A 15,396-nucleotide genomic window follows, 5' to 3' on the forward strand; every position below is an offset into this window, starting at 1 on the left:
CTGATAGAGACAAGACATGAATGTGATCACGTCATTCCCCTGCCTAAAGCCTTCCATGGCTCCCTAGTGCCCCTGGGGTGAGGTCCAGACTCTGGATTGGCACAGGCATCCAGTGGACTCTGGTCCTTGCCCACCTCCTCAGCCCCAAACCCACATGCTGTCCCATCCTTGCCTTTTCTCTTTGAGTCCTCCTGCACATGTCTCTGTTCCTGGAACACCCCATGTTTTTCAGTTTCAGACCTTTGCTTTCCCTGTTCCTGATTCCTGACCCCTCTCAGTCTCCTCCTCCAGGAAGCCTTCCCAGCCCTCAAGGGCCAGGTGAGGTACCTGCTCTGGGCGCCCACAGCCCTACCCCACCTCTTCTTGCCAACATCTGACAGCATTGATCATAGCTGCTCTTCAGTGGTATCTTGGGGCTTCTTGAGGGCAGGGGACATGCTGTCTTGTTGGAGACTAAAGGTCCCAGGACTTGACACATAGTTGGTGTCCAATAAATATTCTTTGAGTGAATGAATCGGTTGTCAGAGTCATTCATTTGAACAATAAATAATTGTTTGAGTCCCAATGTTGGGTATAAAATATCACAGATGAGGAGGAGCTTCAGAAGAAAACATGCCTTTCTCATGTGACAGATAATAATTGTTCCTTTATCCTTGTTTTCTTGTCTCAGACCTAAGTTGACCTTGACAGTGGTCCAGGGGAAGTGGCTTGGCATTCGGCACAAGCACTGGGCTTGGAGGTGTCTATGTCACAGCAAAGGTGGTCCAGGGTGAGAGCTAAAGGGTGCCCCTCGCTGGCTGGGTGGCCTTGGCTGAGTGAGTCCCCCTCTCTGGGCCTCAGTTTCTTCATCTGTGAAATGGGACCAGGTAATCACATGTCTCGGACAGCAAACCGGGAGGCAATGAAGGCTGATCTTGTCCCCTTTCTCCTTCAGTGGGGAGCTGTCCCTTTAATACAGGAGGAGGGGCCAAGGCCACAGGAAGCTGCAGGAAGCTGGCAGAGCCAGTGCCCAGGCAGGCTGGTGGGCAGTGGGCTGGGGCTGAGCTGGTCTGGGGACTGTTGAGAAGGAAGGTAAGGGGGTCTGGGGCCCAAATAGGGCCTTGGGGCTCTATGTACATTTGTGAATGTGAGTAGAGGCTAGTCTGGAAAGTTCTGGGGCCAAGTTCCGGCTGAGTGGACAGAAAGTGGGAGGGTGAGACTGTCCGAAGTCCTCCCAGGAACATGGGTTCAGCTCAGGGTGCTTGTGGCCCGTCTGCCTTGGACTAGAAGGCTAGGGATCTGGGACCCTGAGGATCGGGGAGCACATCCTGATCCCAGGGGGGTGGGGCTGACATTCTGCCAGCCAAGGGGTGGCTGAGGTTTCCCAGCCCTGGCACCAGAGATCTGACTGTTGAGCGTCACCAGGTGGCCTCTGGGGAAAAGCGTGAGGGACAAGGGAGGTGGAAAAGGTAGTCAGTTGGTCTTTTACCCCGATTCATAGAAGTAGCAGGTGCCCTCCTGGGCGTCTGGGCTTGATAAGGCTGTTGGCAGCTTGGGGTTCATTCATTTGACTGACGCCTGCTGTCCTCTTCTGGGCAGTCGGTATAACCAAGAGGGCTGGGGGCGCCTGGGGACTGAGGCAGGAGCATTTAGCTCCTAAGGACAACCGAAAGTTAAGTACTAAATGTACCTTTAATGATAATAATGCTAATATAAAAGAGAAAGTAAAGCATGGTGGGTAAGAACACAGATGCCAAAATGCACTGCCCGAGTTTGAATCCTGGCCATGCCATTTCTAGCTGTGTGACCTTGGACAAGTTACTTAACCTCTCTGGGCCTCAGTTTCATTGTCTATAAAGTGGAGTTAATAACTGAACCTATCTCAGGGTCATTGTAATGATTATATGAGATAAAATATAAGGTGGTTGGTATAGTGCCTGGCTCAAAGTAAGTCCCATATAGTTATTAGCTATTATTATATGTGAAGCAGAGTTGATGCCTTTACTTTATGGTCTCACGTAATCATCACAATCATCCTGTGATACACAAGCTCTTCTCCCAGTTTGTTGTGTGGTTGGTTCCTTTGCATTTTTCAGGTTTCAGTTTTAATGGTCACCTCCTCCAAAAGGCCTTTCCTGATCTCCTGACCCAAAGTAGGTCCCCTGTTCTTCTCTTCAAGACTCCGTATATGCCTGTTTCCCTTTTAGCAGTTCTCACCATTTCTGATTATTTGTTTGTCTATACAGTTATTTGTTGAATGTCGATCCCCTTCTGAGATTATAAGTCACCTCCAGGAGTAGATATCTGTCTGGTTCACCATGGTGTCCCCAGTTCCTAGGTCAGGACCTACACCTTGGAAGCATTCTAGAGTAACAATGAGCCTACCAGCACTGTTAGAAGACCCCAGTGAGATAATGCCTCCAGAAGACTCAGTCAGTTTCTGGTAATTGGATTCCACAAAGGATAGCTATTATTATTATTACTATTATTATTAATCTGCCCCAAAACCTGTGAGTTGGGATGTTATCATTCCCATTTTACAGAAGGGGAAATAGGCACACAGAAGTTGAGACACTTGTCTGGGTCACACAGCCAAGAAGTCATAGCTAGTTTCTAACTTTGGTCTCTGATTGACCCCAAAGCTCACATTCTTGGGCTCTGGGGCTGAGGTGAGGCCCAGGGCTGGGTATGAGGGATTTGGGTGACCCGTGGGCTACCCTCCCCCAATGCCATGCCCCGCTTAAGAATTGCCCTGGATGGAACTGGGTGGAGGTGGTTCAGGCTTTGCCATGCCTGGGGAACCCCAGGGCCATCCCAACAAAGGCCCAGAGTCAAATCCAGGGACAGGAGACCTGGAAACCTCTGAAGCAGGGAGCCCAGCTCTTGACTAAGCAAGGGTGGACGAGAAGCTTGGGCTTGTGGTGGGCGGGGGAGGTTGCAGCGCTCCGCCTAGTGGCAAATAATGGAACTGCAGCCCCACTATTGGGCGGCCCAATGCTTTTCTGCGCCAGAAAAAAAAAAGGGAGGTGAGTGGGAGGGCAGAGCGTTTGCTCCTTAAAAAAAAAATCCTTCTATTGTTCTCCCTTCTAATGTCCTCCCTCTCTGCTTCTCGCCCTTACACACTGGTTCATTCACTCACTCACTCATCCACACTCTGGCTTAAAACTTCCCAGCGGCTTCCCATAGCAAGTAGAATTAGAATAATATCCCAACTCTTCACCGTGGGCTGGAACGCCCTCCCCAACATCCCTGACCACCTCTCCTTGCTCGCCTCCTACTCTCACCTCCACCAGTCCCTTCTCTCAGCACCAGGAACGCTCTAAGTTCATTTCCTTCAAGGCGGTGGTTGTACCTGCTGTTCCCCCTACAGAACGCTTTTCCCTTGCTTCTCTTCTTGTCATTCATCTCAAAGTTCCCCCTTCGAGAACTTGCAGGTCAAAAGAAAGTAAATTACCTCTCAACCAACCAAAAATGCACAAAACCCTAAACCATCACCAACAGCAAGACGGGTGGTTTATCACATTTAATAAGATGATTGGAAATGTGAACACTTAGCAGATATTTGATGATATTAAGAAATCATTTTAATATTTTTAGACGTGATAATGGCGCTGTGATTACATTTAAAAAAATAAACATCAGTGAGGCATAATTTCCATAAAATAAAATTAGCTTACTCAAGGTTAGAATTTGAAGAGTTTGGACAAATGTATGCTGTTCTGAAACTGTGGCTACAATGTTTCAAAAGAGTTCTTTGCTTTTAGAGCTACACGCTGAAATATTTACAGAAGAAATAATATGGGAGGAAATTTATAATAATCATAACGGAGGAAAAAGTAATAATACAGCAAGGAGGATTAGGCACAGATATGGAGAAAACAAGGCAGGCCACACGTTGATGATTGTTGAAACTAAGTGATGGCTACACGGGAGCTTCGTCAGACAGTTCTTGACACTTTTGCTGTGTTTAAATTTTCCATAATACGAGTTTTGAAAAAAGTTTCTTTCCTGGGAGACGGCTTTGCTGACCACCCTTGCTAAAATAATACCCTCCCCTCTAGGTCACTCCTGTTTGAAATTCTGTGGTTCTGTCTCCCCAACTAGACCGTGAGCTCCGGCAAAGCAGGGGCTGCCTCTGACGTGTCCCCTGCTGGGACCCAAAACCTGGAACTGCCTGGCACATAGTAGGTGCTCAGTAATGTCTTTTGAATGAATAATGAATGATGAATGAATGAATTCTCCCACTCTCATTCATTCATCACCATATTGGCCACGTTCTCCATCCCCAGCGCTGTGAGCAGCCCCAGTTACAGAAGAAAAGAGCCCCTAGTCCAAACCTCCTTGTCCAGCTGGTGAAACTGAGGCCCAGAGAGGCGCGGATACTTCCCTGGAGCCTCACAGCTTGGCAGCCATATGGCACTAAGGACGCCAAGCGGAGGAGCTTCTCCCTCTCCCCGTTCCCTGTTCTGGTCACAGGGACTCTTGGCTGGAGCTGCCTGGGCTATGATGTTTGTGCCCTCCTGCAGGCCCTCTAGGTGGTTGCTGGCATGGAGGGCCCTCTGGCGGAGTGCGCCAAGGGTGAGCACTTCCACATCGTCACACCTCTGCTGGAGAGCTGGGCACTGTCCCAGGTGGTGGGCATGCCTGTCTTCCTCAAGTATGAGAATGTGCAGCCGACTGGCTCCTTCAAGATCCGTGGCATTGGACGTTTCTGCCAGGAGGTGAGGGTGTGTGGGCAGGAGGGGAGAGTGAGGTTGTACAGATGGAAGGGGACAGCTGTGGGCAGGACGAGGGGTGGAGAGAGTTGGCCTCCATGACACCTGCTTGGGTCAGCCCCCACCCACATACCTTGTCTTCCCAGGTGGCCAAAAAGGGATGCAGACACCTGGTGTGCTCCTCAGGTGAGCCCACCCCTTTCTACTTCCTGCGGGTCCTCAGGGCTGGGTTGGGGGAGGAGGACCTGGCTGGAGCAGCAGTAGATGTCCAGGGCTTGGCCTCTTTTTTTTTTTTTTTTTTTTTTTTTGGCGGTACGCGGGCCTCTCACTGCCGTGGCCTCTCCCGTTGTGGAGCACAGGCTCCGGACGCGCAAGCTCAGCGGCCATGGCTCACGGGCCCAGCCGTTCCGCGGCATGCGGGATCCTCCCGGACCGGGGCATGAACCCGCGTCCCCTGCATCGGCAGGCGGACTCTCAACCACTGCGCCACCAGGGAAGCCCCTCTTTCTTTATTTTTAAAATAAATTTATTTGTTTTATTTTGGCTGCACGTGGGCTTTCTCTAGTTGTGGCGAGCGGGGGCTACTCTTCGTTGCGGTGCGCGGGCTTCTCATTGCGGTGGCTTCTCTTGTCGCAGAGCACGGACTCTAGGCGCCCGGGCTTCCGTAGTTGTGGCACGTGGGCCTCAGTAGTTGCAGCATGTGGGCTCAGTAGTTGTGGCTTGCGGGCTCTAGAGCACAGTCTCAGTAGTTGTGGTGCACGGGCTTAGCTGCTCCACGGCATGTGGGATCTTCCCGGACCAGGGCTCGAACCCGTGTCCCCTGCATTAGCAGGCGGACTCCCAACCACTGCACCACCAGGGAAGTCCTTGGCCTCTTCTTAAAGGTCCAGTCTCATCAAGGTCATGGTCAGATGGCTGCTTTGTATGTCCTCTCCCAGCCCCCTTCCCATCATTCAAGCCTCCTGGTAGTAAGTGATAAAACCCCAGTCATGCGGGTTTAAGTTACCGGCTCCAAGAATTGAAGAATTCTTGGGATAATTGGCTTTCAGGCACAGCTGGACCCAGGAGCTCTCCTCTGTATCTCTCCTTTTCTTGGCTTGTCGTTCCTCTGTACTAACTTTACTCTCATATAGACCACATGGTAGCAAGATGGCCATCCGGAGTTTTAGGCTTGCCTCCTACCATCCTACCAACCCTGGTGAAAAGGGAGTACCCCTTCCCAATGGCCTCATCAATCCATGAATTGGTTTTTTTGGCCCAGCTTGTCCCATGTACTCATCCCTGAACCAATCATGGTTCAGGTGAGTGCGTTCTCTGATTGGCTCCACATAGATCATGTGTCCACCTCTGGGGCCAATGGTGGGGCATATAAGTGTCGGGAAGGCGTGACTCCCAAAGGGGAATGGAGGGGGTGGGAGAGCAGTGTGTCAACAGGCTAATGCAAATGCCCACAGCCCCCCCTTCTACTGCCTCCACAGGGGGTAACGCAGGCATCGCTGCCGCTTACGCTGCTCGGAAGCTGGGCATCCCAGCCACCATTGTGCTCCCCGAGGGCACCTCTCTGCAGGTGGTGAGCAGGCTGCAGGGGGAGGGGGCCGAAGTTCAGCTGACGGGAAAGGTAAGGACCTCAAGAAGGGGAGACCAGCTGAAGGGAGCTGTTCCCCCTTTACTCCCACCTCAGCCCCAAGAGATCCTGTTTCCTTTTCCGTTTTGTGAACTGTGCCTGGGACCCAGTCATCCCTAAGGATGGCTGAGCTGAGGGGTGAGTGAGATGTGTTGTGTATTAAGGGCTGGGATCTGTCAACTTGCCTCTCCCCACCTCGAGGAGACTTTTCCTGTGTGAACCCAAGAGAAGCAGGAGGCTGGTGGTTACCAGGAGTGTATCTGTCTCCCCGCACCCTCACTAACTCTTGGTACTATCCACTTAAAATTTTTGCCTTTCAATAAGACAAAAAGTATAAAGAAAGATGGTGACAGCATCATCCCCCATTCTGAGGCCACCCCGAAATGAAAGGATATTCATCTGATAAGGATATCATTGGTTCACTTTGTTACCCAAGAAACAGAGACCCAAACATGTCATCCTTCCCCCCTCCTGGGAAGAAGAAGAAAAAAAATCCATCCATCCATCATCCCTGGAAAACAGGCTTTTAAAAACCATCAAGGTTAAAACTAAAAGCCATATCATGGTACCCAAAAGCTGGTCTCCAAATACTTAGTGTATACAGTTTCCTTCCTGCCTGCCTGCTTTTCTGTCTTCCCTTCTCCTTCCTTCCTTCATATATTCATCCATTCATTCATTCACTCACTCATTCATTCACTCATTCATTCAACATCCTTCCGTCCATCACCCTTTCTCCCTCCCTCTGCCTTCTTTTCCACCCCTCCATCCGTCCATCATCCATCCAACAGATATTCACTGAGCACAGACCATGTGCCTGCACTATGTTAGGCAGTGCTAAGAATACAGAGGTAATAAGACGTGGTCTCTACTCTTACAAAACCCCAAATATTGTTGGGGAGACTCGCAGGTAACCAGATGATGAGAATAGAACACGATGGGTCCTGCCTGGATTGTAGAAAGCACATGGCATCCATTTGTCCCCTTGGAAGCCTCTGCCTTTGTCCCAGGAGGCTGCTGGGTCCACACCAGCTCTGGTCTCACCCTCGGGGGTCTCCTCAGCCCACTGGCCCCTGGAGCCATCCAGGAGACCTCAGGCTCTGCTCCAACCGCCATAGCCGTCTGACTCCCGTCTTCTGAGGGCCTCGGTTTCTCTTTAGGTCTGGGACGAGGCCAATCTAAGGGCACAAGAGTTGGCCAAGAAGGACGGCTGGGTGAACATCCACCCGTTTGACCACCCCCTGATATGGTAAGGCTGGTGCCCCTCTCCCCATGGAACTCAGCACTGAGAGACCCTCGTTGAGTCAGGGTCCTCCCACTGGACAGAGGGGAAACTGAGGCCCCAAGAGGAGAAGAGGCTTGGAAGCCAGGCACATGGAGGTCCAGACCCCGCCTCTGCCACTTGTGACCTGTGTGACTCTGCAAAGCATCTCACCACCCGTGCCTCAGTTTCCACATGTGTAAAATGGAAATGCTAATAATAAATCCCCTTGACTGAGCGTGTACTTTGGGACACTTTCCACCCGTTTAGTCTTCCCCAAAGCCCTAGGCATGGTTTTTTTAATGCCCATTTTACAGGTGAGGAAACTGAGGCACAGAGGGGTCAAGCTCCTTGCTGAAGATTACACAGCTAGTAAGTGGCGGAGACCTTGGGTCCCAGGTCCAGGACTTGAGTTGGGCTGGTTCCAAGTGTTACTCTGGTCTCCCCTTAACCAGACACAAGAACGCTGCCTCTTTCCAGCGTTGTGGAATGGATTAAATGGATTGAGAATGTGCCTGGGAGGTTGATGAAAGGGGGAAAGAATGAGTGAATGAATAACCTGAGTGGATGAAAGCTGAGTGAACTAAGCGTGGCAGGGTCTCCCCTCCACGTGCCACGGGTGGGGAGGCGGATGGCGACGCGGGGAGTCTGTGTGGTTGTGAGCCTGTGGGACTGGGGCCTCCCTCACCCCTGCTCCTCTCTCCTGCTCCGTTATCCTGCAGGGAAGGCCACGGGAGCCTGGTGCGGGAGCTGAAGGCAGTGCTGGGGACCCCACCGGGTGCCCTGGTGCTGGCAGTGGGGGGCGGAGGCCTCCTGGCCGGGGTGTCGGCTGGTCTGGCGGAGGTGGGCTGGCAGCACGTGCCCATAATTGCCATGGAGACCCAAGGGGCACACTGTTTCAATGCGGCCGTTAAGGCAGGCAGGCTGGTGACACTGCCGGACATCACCAGGTAGGCATAGGCTGGGGGCATTTGTGGGGCGCTAGGCTGCCCTAGGACCTCCCAGTCCCACTTAGTGGAAGTGGGGCACTCAAGGGGGTCACCTTTTTTTTTAATTAAAAAAAGTTTTTTTTTTTTGCCACACCATGGCATGCGGGATCTTAGTTTCCTGACCAGGGATCGAACCCATGTCCCCTGCAGTGGAAGCACAGAGTCTTAACCACTGGACCACCAGGGAAGTCCCCTCAAGGGGGGTCTCCTTAATCCTGCATGGCTGAGCTACAGGACTTTTCATTCCCCGCTTAAACCCATCAGTGTGTTCCCTACGCTCTCAGGCCCCAATCAGACTCCTCCCCATCCCACTTCAGCCGCTGGCCCGTCTTCCTGTCCCTTGAAGGGGTCATGCTCTTTCCTCCCGCCATGCCTTTGCACGGGCTGTGTCCTCGGCCCAGAAGTCCTAGGGTTCCCTCTTCTTCTTCTGGCTGTTTTCTCTCCCCTCAGAGACATTCTCCCCACAACCCTGTCATCGGAGTTTCCCCTCCCAAGTTCTCCCTCATAGTGTCTACCTACAGTGGGCATTTATTTACTTGTTCTTGTGTTTCCTTACTCACTGCTGTCTCCCCTCCCAGACTTGGTTCTTGATAACAGCAATAACAATAATTGCAACCAGCACTTCTGTAGAACTCACTATCTGTCAGGCTCTGTTCTAAGCACTTGAAATGTTTTAGCTCATTGTCTGCGACAACGTCGTGAGCCTATTGTTATTAGCTATTGTTATCAGCTATTGTTATCAGCTATTGTTCTTAGCCCAGTTTTTCAGATGAGGAAACTGAGGCTCAGGGAGGCGAAGTGACTTTTCCAAGGTCACACAGCTAGTTTAGAGCCAGGCTTTGAAACCAGGCAGCCTGGTACCAGAGTCCGTACTCTGGGCCACTTAGGGCTCAGAGCCAGTTCTTATGAGCTCAGCAAAGCCTCTCCCAGGCCTGAAACACCGCCTAGCTCAGGGAAATACCAGCAGGTAGGTGATCCCAAGCACGGAGGTAAAGAGCGTGGACTCTGGAGCCAGGCTACCTGAATTTGAGCCCACATTCTGCTATTGACGAGCTGTGTGTCCTAGAGCAAGTTACTCAACCTCTGTGAACTTCAGTTTCCTGACCTATAAAATGGAACTCATACATTTCTAACTCCAAGGGACAGCATAAGGATTAAGACAGAAAATCCAGGGATTTCCCTGGCGGTCCAGTGGTTACAGCTCCGTGCTTCCACTGCAGGGGGCTCGGGTGCGTTCCCTGGTTGGGGAACTAAGATCCCACGTGCTGCACGGCACAACCAACCAACCAACCAAACAAACAAACAAAACCGCTGTCGGAAAATCCGAGCATCCAGCACCTTGGAAACATTCAGTGAATATTAGCTATAGCATAGACATGGTAAATGGTTATTAATGAATAAAATGAAAAAATCATTTTCTAGGCTTGGCTTTCTGGGGTCTGTGCAAGAACAACACAGTCACGGCTGCAGAGCCAGAGGGGGTGATGTGCATTCACCAGCTGTTCACGGGACCCACAATTTCTGAGTGCTGCCTCTGAGCCAGGCGCTGCTCGAGACTCTTGAAATGCTGGGCCCCCGGCCCATTGCAGGATGGGAGGGGGGCCCGGGGCTGGGGAGGGTTGGGGCTGTGCGGGGAGTAGACTTGAGTCCCCAGCTCTTCTCCGCACCCCTGCCCTCCCTGCCCCACCTGCCCGCTCCTGCAGTGTAGCCAAGTGCCTGGGTGCCAGGACGGTGGCTGCACAGGCCCTGGCGTGTACGAAGGAGTTCAAGGTCTTCTCTGAGGTGGTGGAGGATGTTGAGGCCGTGAGCGCTGTGCAGCGGTTCCTGGGTGAGTAAGCACTGCCCCCCACCCGGGCTCAGAAACCAGCAAAGTCCCTGGATCCCCTGGAGAGAGTGTGCTTTCTCTTGTCTGTATCCTCAGTGCCTATCGCAGGGCTGGATATACAGTAATCATGTAGTAAGTGCACATTGAGAGGATGGAAAGGGTGGGGGTGAAGAAGGGGTGTGTCCTGCTGTCTCTAGCCTCCGGACTTCTGCACCCACTCTTCTTCCCTCTTTCTGCCCATCCTGGCCCTGCTCCCTATTGGTTTCATGTAACTAAGGGCTACTCAGCTATCATGGCACCTCCTCCAGGAAGCCTCCTCTGATCTCTCACCCCCACCCCACCTGGGTTGAAGACTTCCCATGCACCAATCCCAACAGTCTCATAACTGCCAGATTCTTATCCAACTACATCACTAGACTGTGAACTCTATGAGGGCGGGGGCTGGTGTGTCTTGTTCATTGTTGTGTCCCCAGGGCCTTCCTAGCACTGGGCCTGGCAGGGAGGGGGCGCTCAATAAATATTTGTTGAGTGAATGGATGAATGTATGAGTGAGTGGAAAGGTGGATAATGAATAGGTGGATGGGTGGGTGGATAGACGGTTGGATTGATGGGCAGTGGATTGACAAATGACATGGATGAAATGGATGGAAGGATGGGTGGACACATTGATTAATGGACACATTGATGGATGGACAGACAGACAGTCAAATGATGGATAGGGGATGAATGGATGGATGGATGAATGGATGGATGGATAAAACAATGATTGATAGATACACTGATAGATGGACAGACAGACAGTCTAATGATGGATAGAGGGAGGGATGGATGGATGGAGAGATGAAAGGCGGATGGATGGAGGGATAGATGGTCAGATTGATGGATGGAGAGAGAGTCAGACAAATGATGGATTGCAAGATGGGTGCCTGGATGGCTGGCTTCATGGAATTGCAGTGCCCAGAGCCTGCTGAGCACTGACTGGTTCTTCCTCCCTTTCCCCCCCTCCACCCCCGTTCCCCTGCTCTGGGCAGACGATGAGCGAATGTTGGTGGAGCCTGCCTGCGGGGCAGCCTTAGCCGCCATCTACTCAGGCCTCCTGGGGAGGCTCCAGGCTGAGGGCCGCCTGCACCCTTCCCCGGCCTCAGTCGTGGTCATCGTGTGTGGAGGCAACAACATTGACAGTGGAGAGCTACAGGCTCTGAAAGCCCAGCTGGGCCAGGGCTGAGGGCTCCTGGTTTAGGAGGGCCGGCTGGTCCCTAGTGATCCCCAGGAGGCTCCTGGACACCCCTGGAGGGGGTTGCTGGCTGAAGGGCCTCTGTGCTCATGGATGGCAGTGGCAGCTGCCCTGTGCTGCTACGCTGGCTGCCTCCTGCAGGAAGCCCTCCTGAACTCCCTTTGGCTTCCCTGCAGCTCTGGCCAATAAACCCTTTCTGAGTTGGGCGTGTAACTCCAGCAGGTCCATTTTTTCCGCCTCCATGAACTCAGAGAAGGCACACAGCAGCCTGATGCCAGCACTCTGATGAAGTGACTCTCTTCACATGACACAGCTTGTGCAACAAAGCCAAGAATTCAGAACTCTGGTTCCTAAGGGAATCCGGCCATGCTGAGCTCCTAACCGGGCTTCCCTTCCCTGGCGGACCTGCTCAGGAAGGGGAGGGGGACATTCTGTCACTTCTCAGGCCTGGGCTGGTAGGACAATATTGCCAATCTTTCTCAAGTGCTTGTCATGTGCCAGAAATGCTTCTAAGAACTTTCTATTCCTTGTCCTCTTTAACGTTCACAAAGGCACTATGAAGTATAAACCATTATTATCGTCCCTGGTCTACAGATGGGGACACTGAGGCATGGAAAGGTGACATAACTCACTCGAGGTCACACAGGCTGGAATGTAGCCCGGCCAGTTTCCAACCCTGTGATTTTCGACATGACTCTGTATTTCTTGGACCTCCGCCTTCTTTGTGTGGTGGGACATTGGAGAAGGCGGTAGGGCCTCCAGGTCGGTCTGGACACGAGGAGGGTGGACACTGGTCCTGAAACTGGGCACCTGCAGCCCCTGGGAAGGATCTCTTCGGAAACCGAGAGAAAAGTAGAATCCTTTGTGGCCACCAGGGGGCAGCAAACTGTCTCCAATGGGGAAGCCCGGCTCCAGGCAGGTGAGACCTGCCCCAGGGTCCTCCTTGACTCTACCCAGCCGGGGAGTGCTGAGGTCCCAGGGGCGAATGGGCCCACACAGTCTGGGCGTGGGGGGAGCCCTATCCAACCCCTCCCAGCGCTGCAGGAAACAAGGCTCAGAGAGGGTGGGGGCCACCCTGTGTCACAGCGCATGGCAGAACCCAGCTTCCGGCTCCCGCTGAGGGGCTGCCTCATGAGGGCTGTGTGACCTTGGGCAAGTGCCTTCTCCTCTCTGGGCCTCAGGCTGCCCCTCTGTGCTGGAGGAGGCCCACTTGCTGCTTCCCACCTCCTTTCCTGTGGCCAAACTCTTCCCTCCACCAGGCGTCTCCTCCTTTTCTCAGGCTGAGGATTCAAGGTTGTCCCTCCAGAAGGCTCCAGGACCCAGCCCGGTGTCCTTGTGGGTTCCTGGAATAGACACTGAGCGCTCCAGAGCGGGACACAGCCAGGCTTGAGCTTGAACTTTGTTCCTGCTCACTACCACGGTGGCCTTGAGTAAATGATGGTCTGGTTCAGTACCTCAGTGTTCTAATTAGTAAAATGGGTTGTTTGCAGATTACCTAGGACCCGGCACAGGTGTCGTCTTTCAATAACTGCTAGTTCTTACCATTTCCTGAGTGTTCCTCCTGCAACAGTGAGGGGTGCAGGGGAACTAGTAGTTAGTCTTGTGTTGAGCACCTACTGTGTGCTTCGGGTCTCAGCAGTCATTTCAGTTAATCCTGCAGTAACCTATGTGGTAGATACTATTATAATCTTCATGTTTGCAAATGAGGAGACTGAGGCACAGAGCAGTCAAGCACTTACTCCAAGTCACACAGCCGAACTGGAACGCTGCTATGTAAACACCTGGGCTTGTGCCTCTAACCACGACTGCTCTCCTACCACCTTTCCTTTGCTTAAGCCACGCCTCCTGCATGCCATGCCCTCTACGCTTCTAAATCCTACACATTCTTCGAAGCCCAGTGTAAAGGCAGCCTCCTCCCTGAAGCCCCTGCGATTGCTTCAGCCAGAGACCGTCTCCCCAACCCCACACTCCTCCAGGTGAGTGGCAGAGCCCGTCTCCACTCCAGGTGCTCTGTCTCCCACTCAGGCTTCCTGTCCTTGGCTGCACTCTTGGGAGACCTTTCAGCTGCCATTTGCTCCTCTCCTGGTCTCGGCAAGCTTGAGATAAGAACCCGAGGGGCCTGTTGACCCTGTCCAGATAACACATGTCAATTACCTTGGAGTAGCCCTTCCTGGTTGACACCCAAGGAATGCCAAGGGCAGGGCGGAGGCACAGGGAGAGAGCAGGACGTGGATGGTTGGAAGCTGAGGTGATGGTTGTTATGACCTGATGTAGCAGGATGGGCACTGGAGCTGAGAAACTATTGCCATTCTGCCTTTGCCCTCCTGGACCACTCAGTGGGGGAAATGGGGAGCCTACGAAGAGGGTCCTGGGAGCACGAGATTTTCTGTATTGGTCCAGGGCTCTGTGGAGAGCACTGAACACTGGGTCACCAGGTGTGTGTACCTGCCTGAGATACACCCAGCTTCCCCATCCCAGCTGGGGCCCCTCTCCTGGGAGGGGGGCCCTTTGGTTCCTTGTGGGTCCTACCAGCCGAGGTTCCCTCTGTCTTCTCATCCCGTGTACTCTAAAACCCCTGCCTCCAGAGACTGCCTTCATCTAGTCCTTCACTCCAGCCTTAAGCCAAGGTGACGGTTGAAATCCAGCCTTTGGTTGGCACAGGGGGTGTTTTTACCCCAGAGCTGGCCCCAGGCATGGCAGGGGCATGGGAAGGCGGACCAGGGTTATGCCACTGCTGCTGTCCTTTCTCCAGCCTGGGCAAGAGCCCAGTACAAAGCAGATACGTGCTCCAGTACCTTCAGAGAAGGGTCTGACCCTCAGTTGTGGACACGACGGCTCAGACTGGCTTTATGTCCCAAGTCATCTGTGCATGGCTGTGTGCTTTTGTACCTGTGGGCATGCATGTATGTTTGTGTCCATGTGTGGGAGAGTGCATGCACTCATGTATTTATGAGGCAACACTTGCAATTCATTGAAGGATTTCCCTCAAACCGTGTAGAGCTTCACATTTTTGCACTTGGGACTTATAATCCAGTCACTAGCCAGGCATCAAACTCAGATGTATACGATGAAGCAGGTTGGGGGCTAGACATTAGGGAGTGGTGGGGATTGGAGCAAACGGGGAAGCTCATATTCTGCCTAAAGGAGGTGGCCACTGCTCGTTTATCCAATAGCAGGTCCAGCATAACAGATCTCCTAATTGCTTGGTGTTAGCTCAAATTCAAAGCAATTTAGGAAAAGCCTGCATATTTATAAAAAGACTCTGGGCAGGTCCTGCAGGGAAGGAGGAGGAACATGTGACCCCAACCTCAGCCAATCCAGGCACTGCATTCTGTCTGGCCACGGTGACTGGTTCAAGGGCAGGCCCAGGAGCCAAACTGTCCAATCAGAGCAGCTCTCAGGATGTGAGCACTAGGTGGATGAGGTCCAGGGAAGTTGCCCGACACCCTGCAATGCACAGGATGGCCCCCACGGCAAGGAGTAACTGGACCTTAGAGCAGTAGAGCCGAGGTTGGGAAACCCTGTGTTAGGCAAATCTCATCTCTTCTGGGCCTTTTTCTTGGGAGGGGGGAGGTGTCTCTGGATTATTTCTATTTGTGTATTCCTGGGAGATGGCATGCTGTTTTAATTGTTATCACTTTATCAAGCAACTACTCAATGCCTGGGAGGATTCCCTGTCTTACACATGAAGAAAGGGATGCTAAGAGAGAGGCAGAACCCAGGCCCACTCCAGAGTCAAGGACCCTAATTACCATAACAGCCAGAGTAGCCA

The 15,396-nt window shown here is 52.6% G+C and overlaps 1 protein-coding gene across 2 annotated transcripts; it reads left to right on the forward strand.

Annotated features, from left to right (window-relative positions):
• Positions 1 to 1,051: 1,051 nt before the first annotated feature.
• On the forward strand, positions 1,052 to 12,669 carry SDSL (serine dehydratase like). Of its 2 annotated transcripts, XM_082853511.1 has the most exons (9): positions 1,052 to 1,071; positions 4,041 to 4,163; positions 4,506 to 4,700; positions 4,841 to 4,880; positions 6,173 to 6,312; positions 7,476 to 7,564; positions 8,299 to 8,526; positions 10,269 to 10,393; positions 11,422 to 12,668. In XM_082853511.1, the coding sequence occupies exons 3-9, from the start codon at positions 4,527 to 4,529 to the stop codon at positions 11,613 to 11,615; spliced, it is 990 nt and encodes a 329-aa protein (XP_082709637.1). In that variant the 5' UTR covers positions 1,052 to 1,071; positions 4,041 to 4,163; positions 4,506 to 4,526; the 3' UTR covers positions 11,616 to 12,668. The 2 variants fall into 2 exon arrangements, with proteins under 2 accessions (XP_082709637.1, XP_082709638.1); XM_082853512.1 differs by lacking the exons at positions 1,052 to 1,071; positions 4,041 to 4,163 and having other exon boundaries at positions 4,512 to 4,700; positions 11,422 to 12,669.
• Positions 12,670 to 15,396: the final 2,727 nt, after the last annotated feature.

This window comes from Leucopleurus acutus (genome assembly GCF_964270905.1).
Source record: "Leucopleurus acutus genome assembly, chromosome: 13".
Taxonomy (NCBI): Eukaryota; Metazoa; Chordata; class Mammalia; order Artiodactyla; family Delphinidae; genus Leucopleurus; species Leucopleurus acutus.

Excerpts from the sequence above, each read along its gene's own strand:
- SDSL (XM_082853511.1), top strand. The coding sequence starts at position 4,527 with ATGGAGGGCCCTCTGGCGGAGTGCGCCAAGGGTGAGCACTTCCACATC. Across the intron at positions 4,701-4,840 it reads TTGGACGTTTCTGCCAGGAG|GTGGCCAAAAAGGGATGCAG; the intron begins GTGAGGGTGTGT and ends TTGTCTTCCCAG. Across the intron at positions 4,881-6,172 it reads ACACCTGGTGTGCTCCTCAG|GGGGTAACGCAGGCATCGCT; the intron begins GTGAGCCCACCC and ends CTGCCTCCACAG.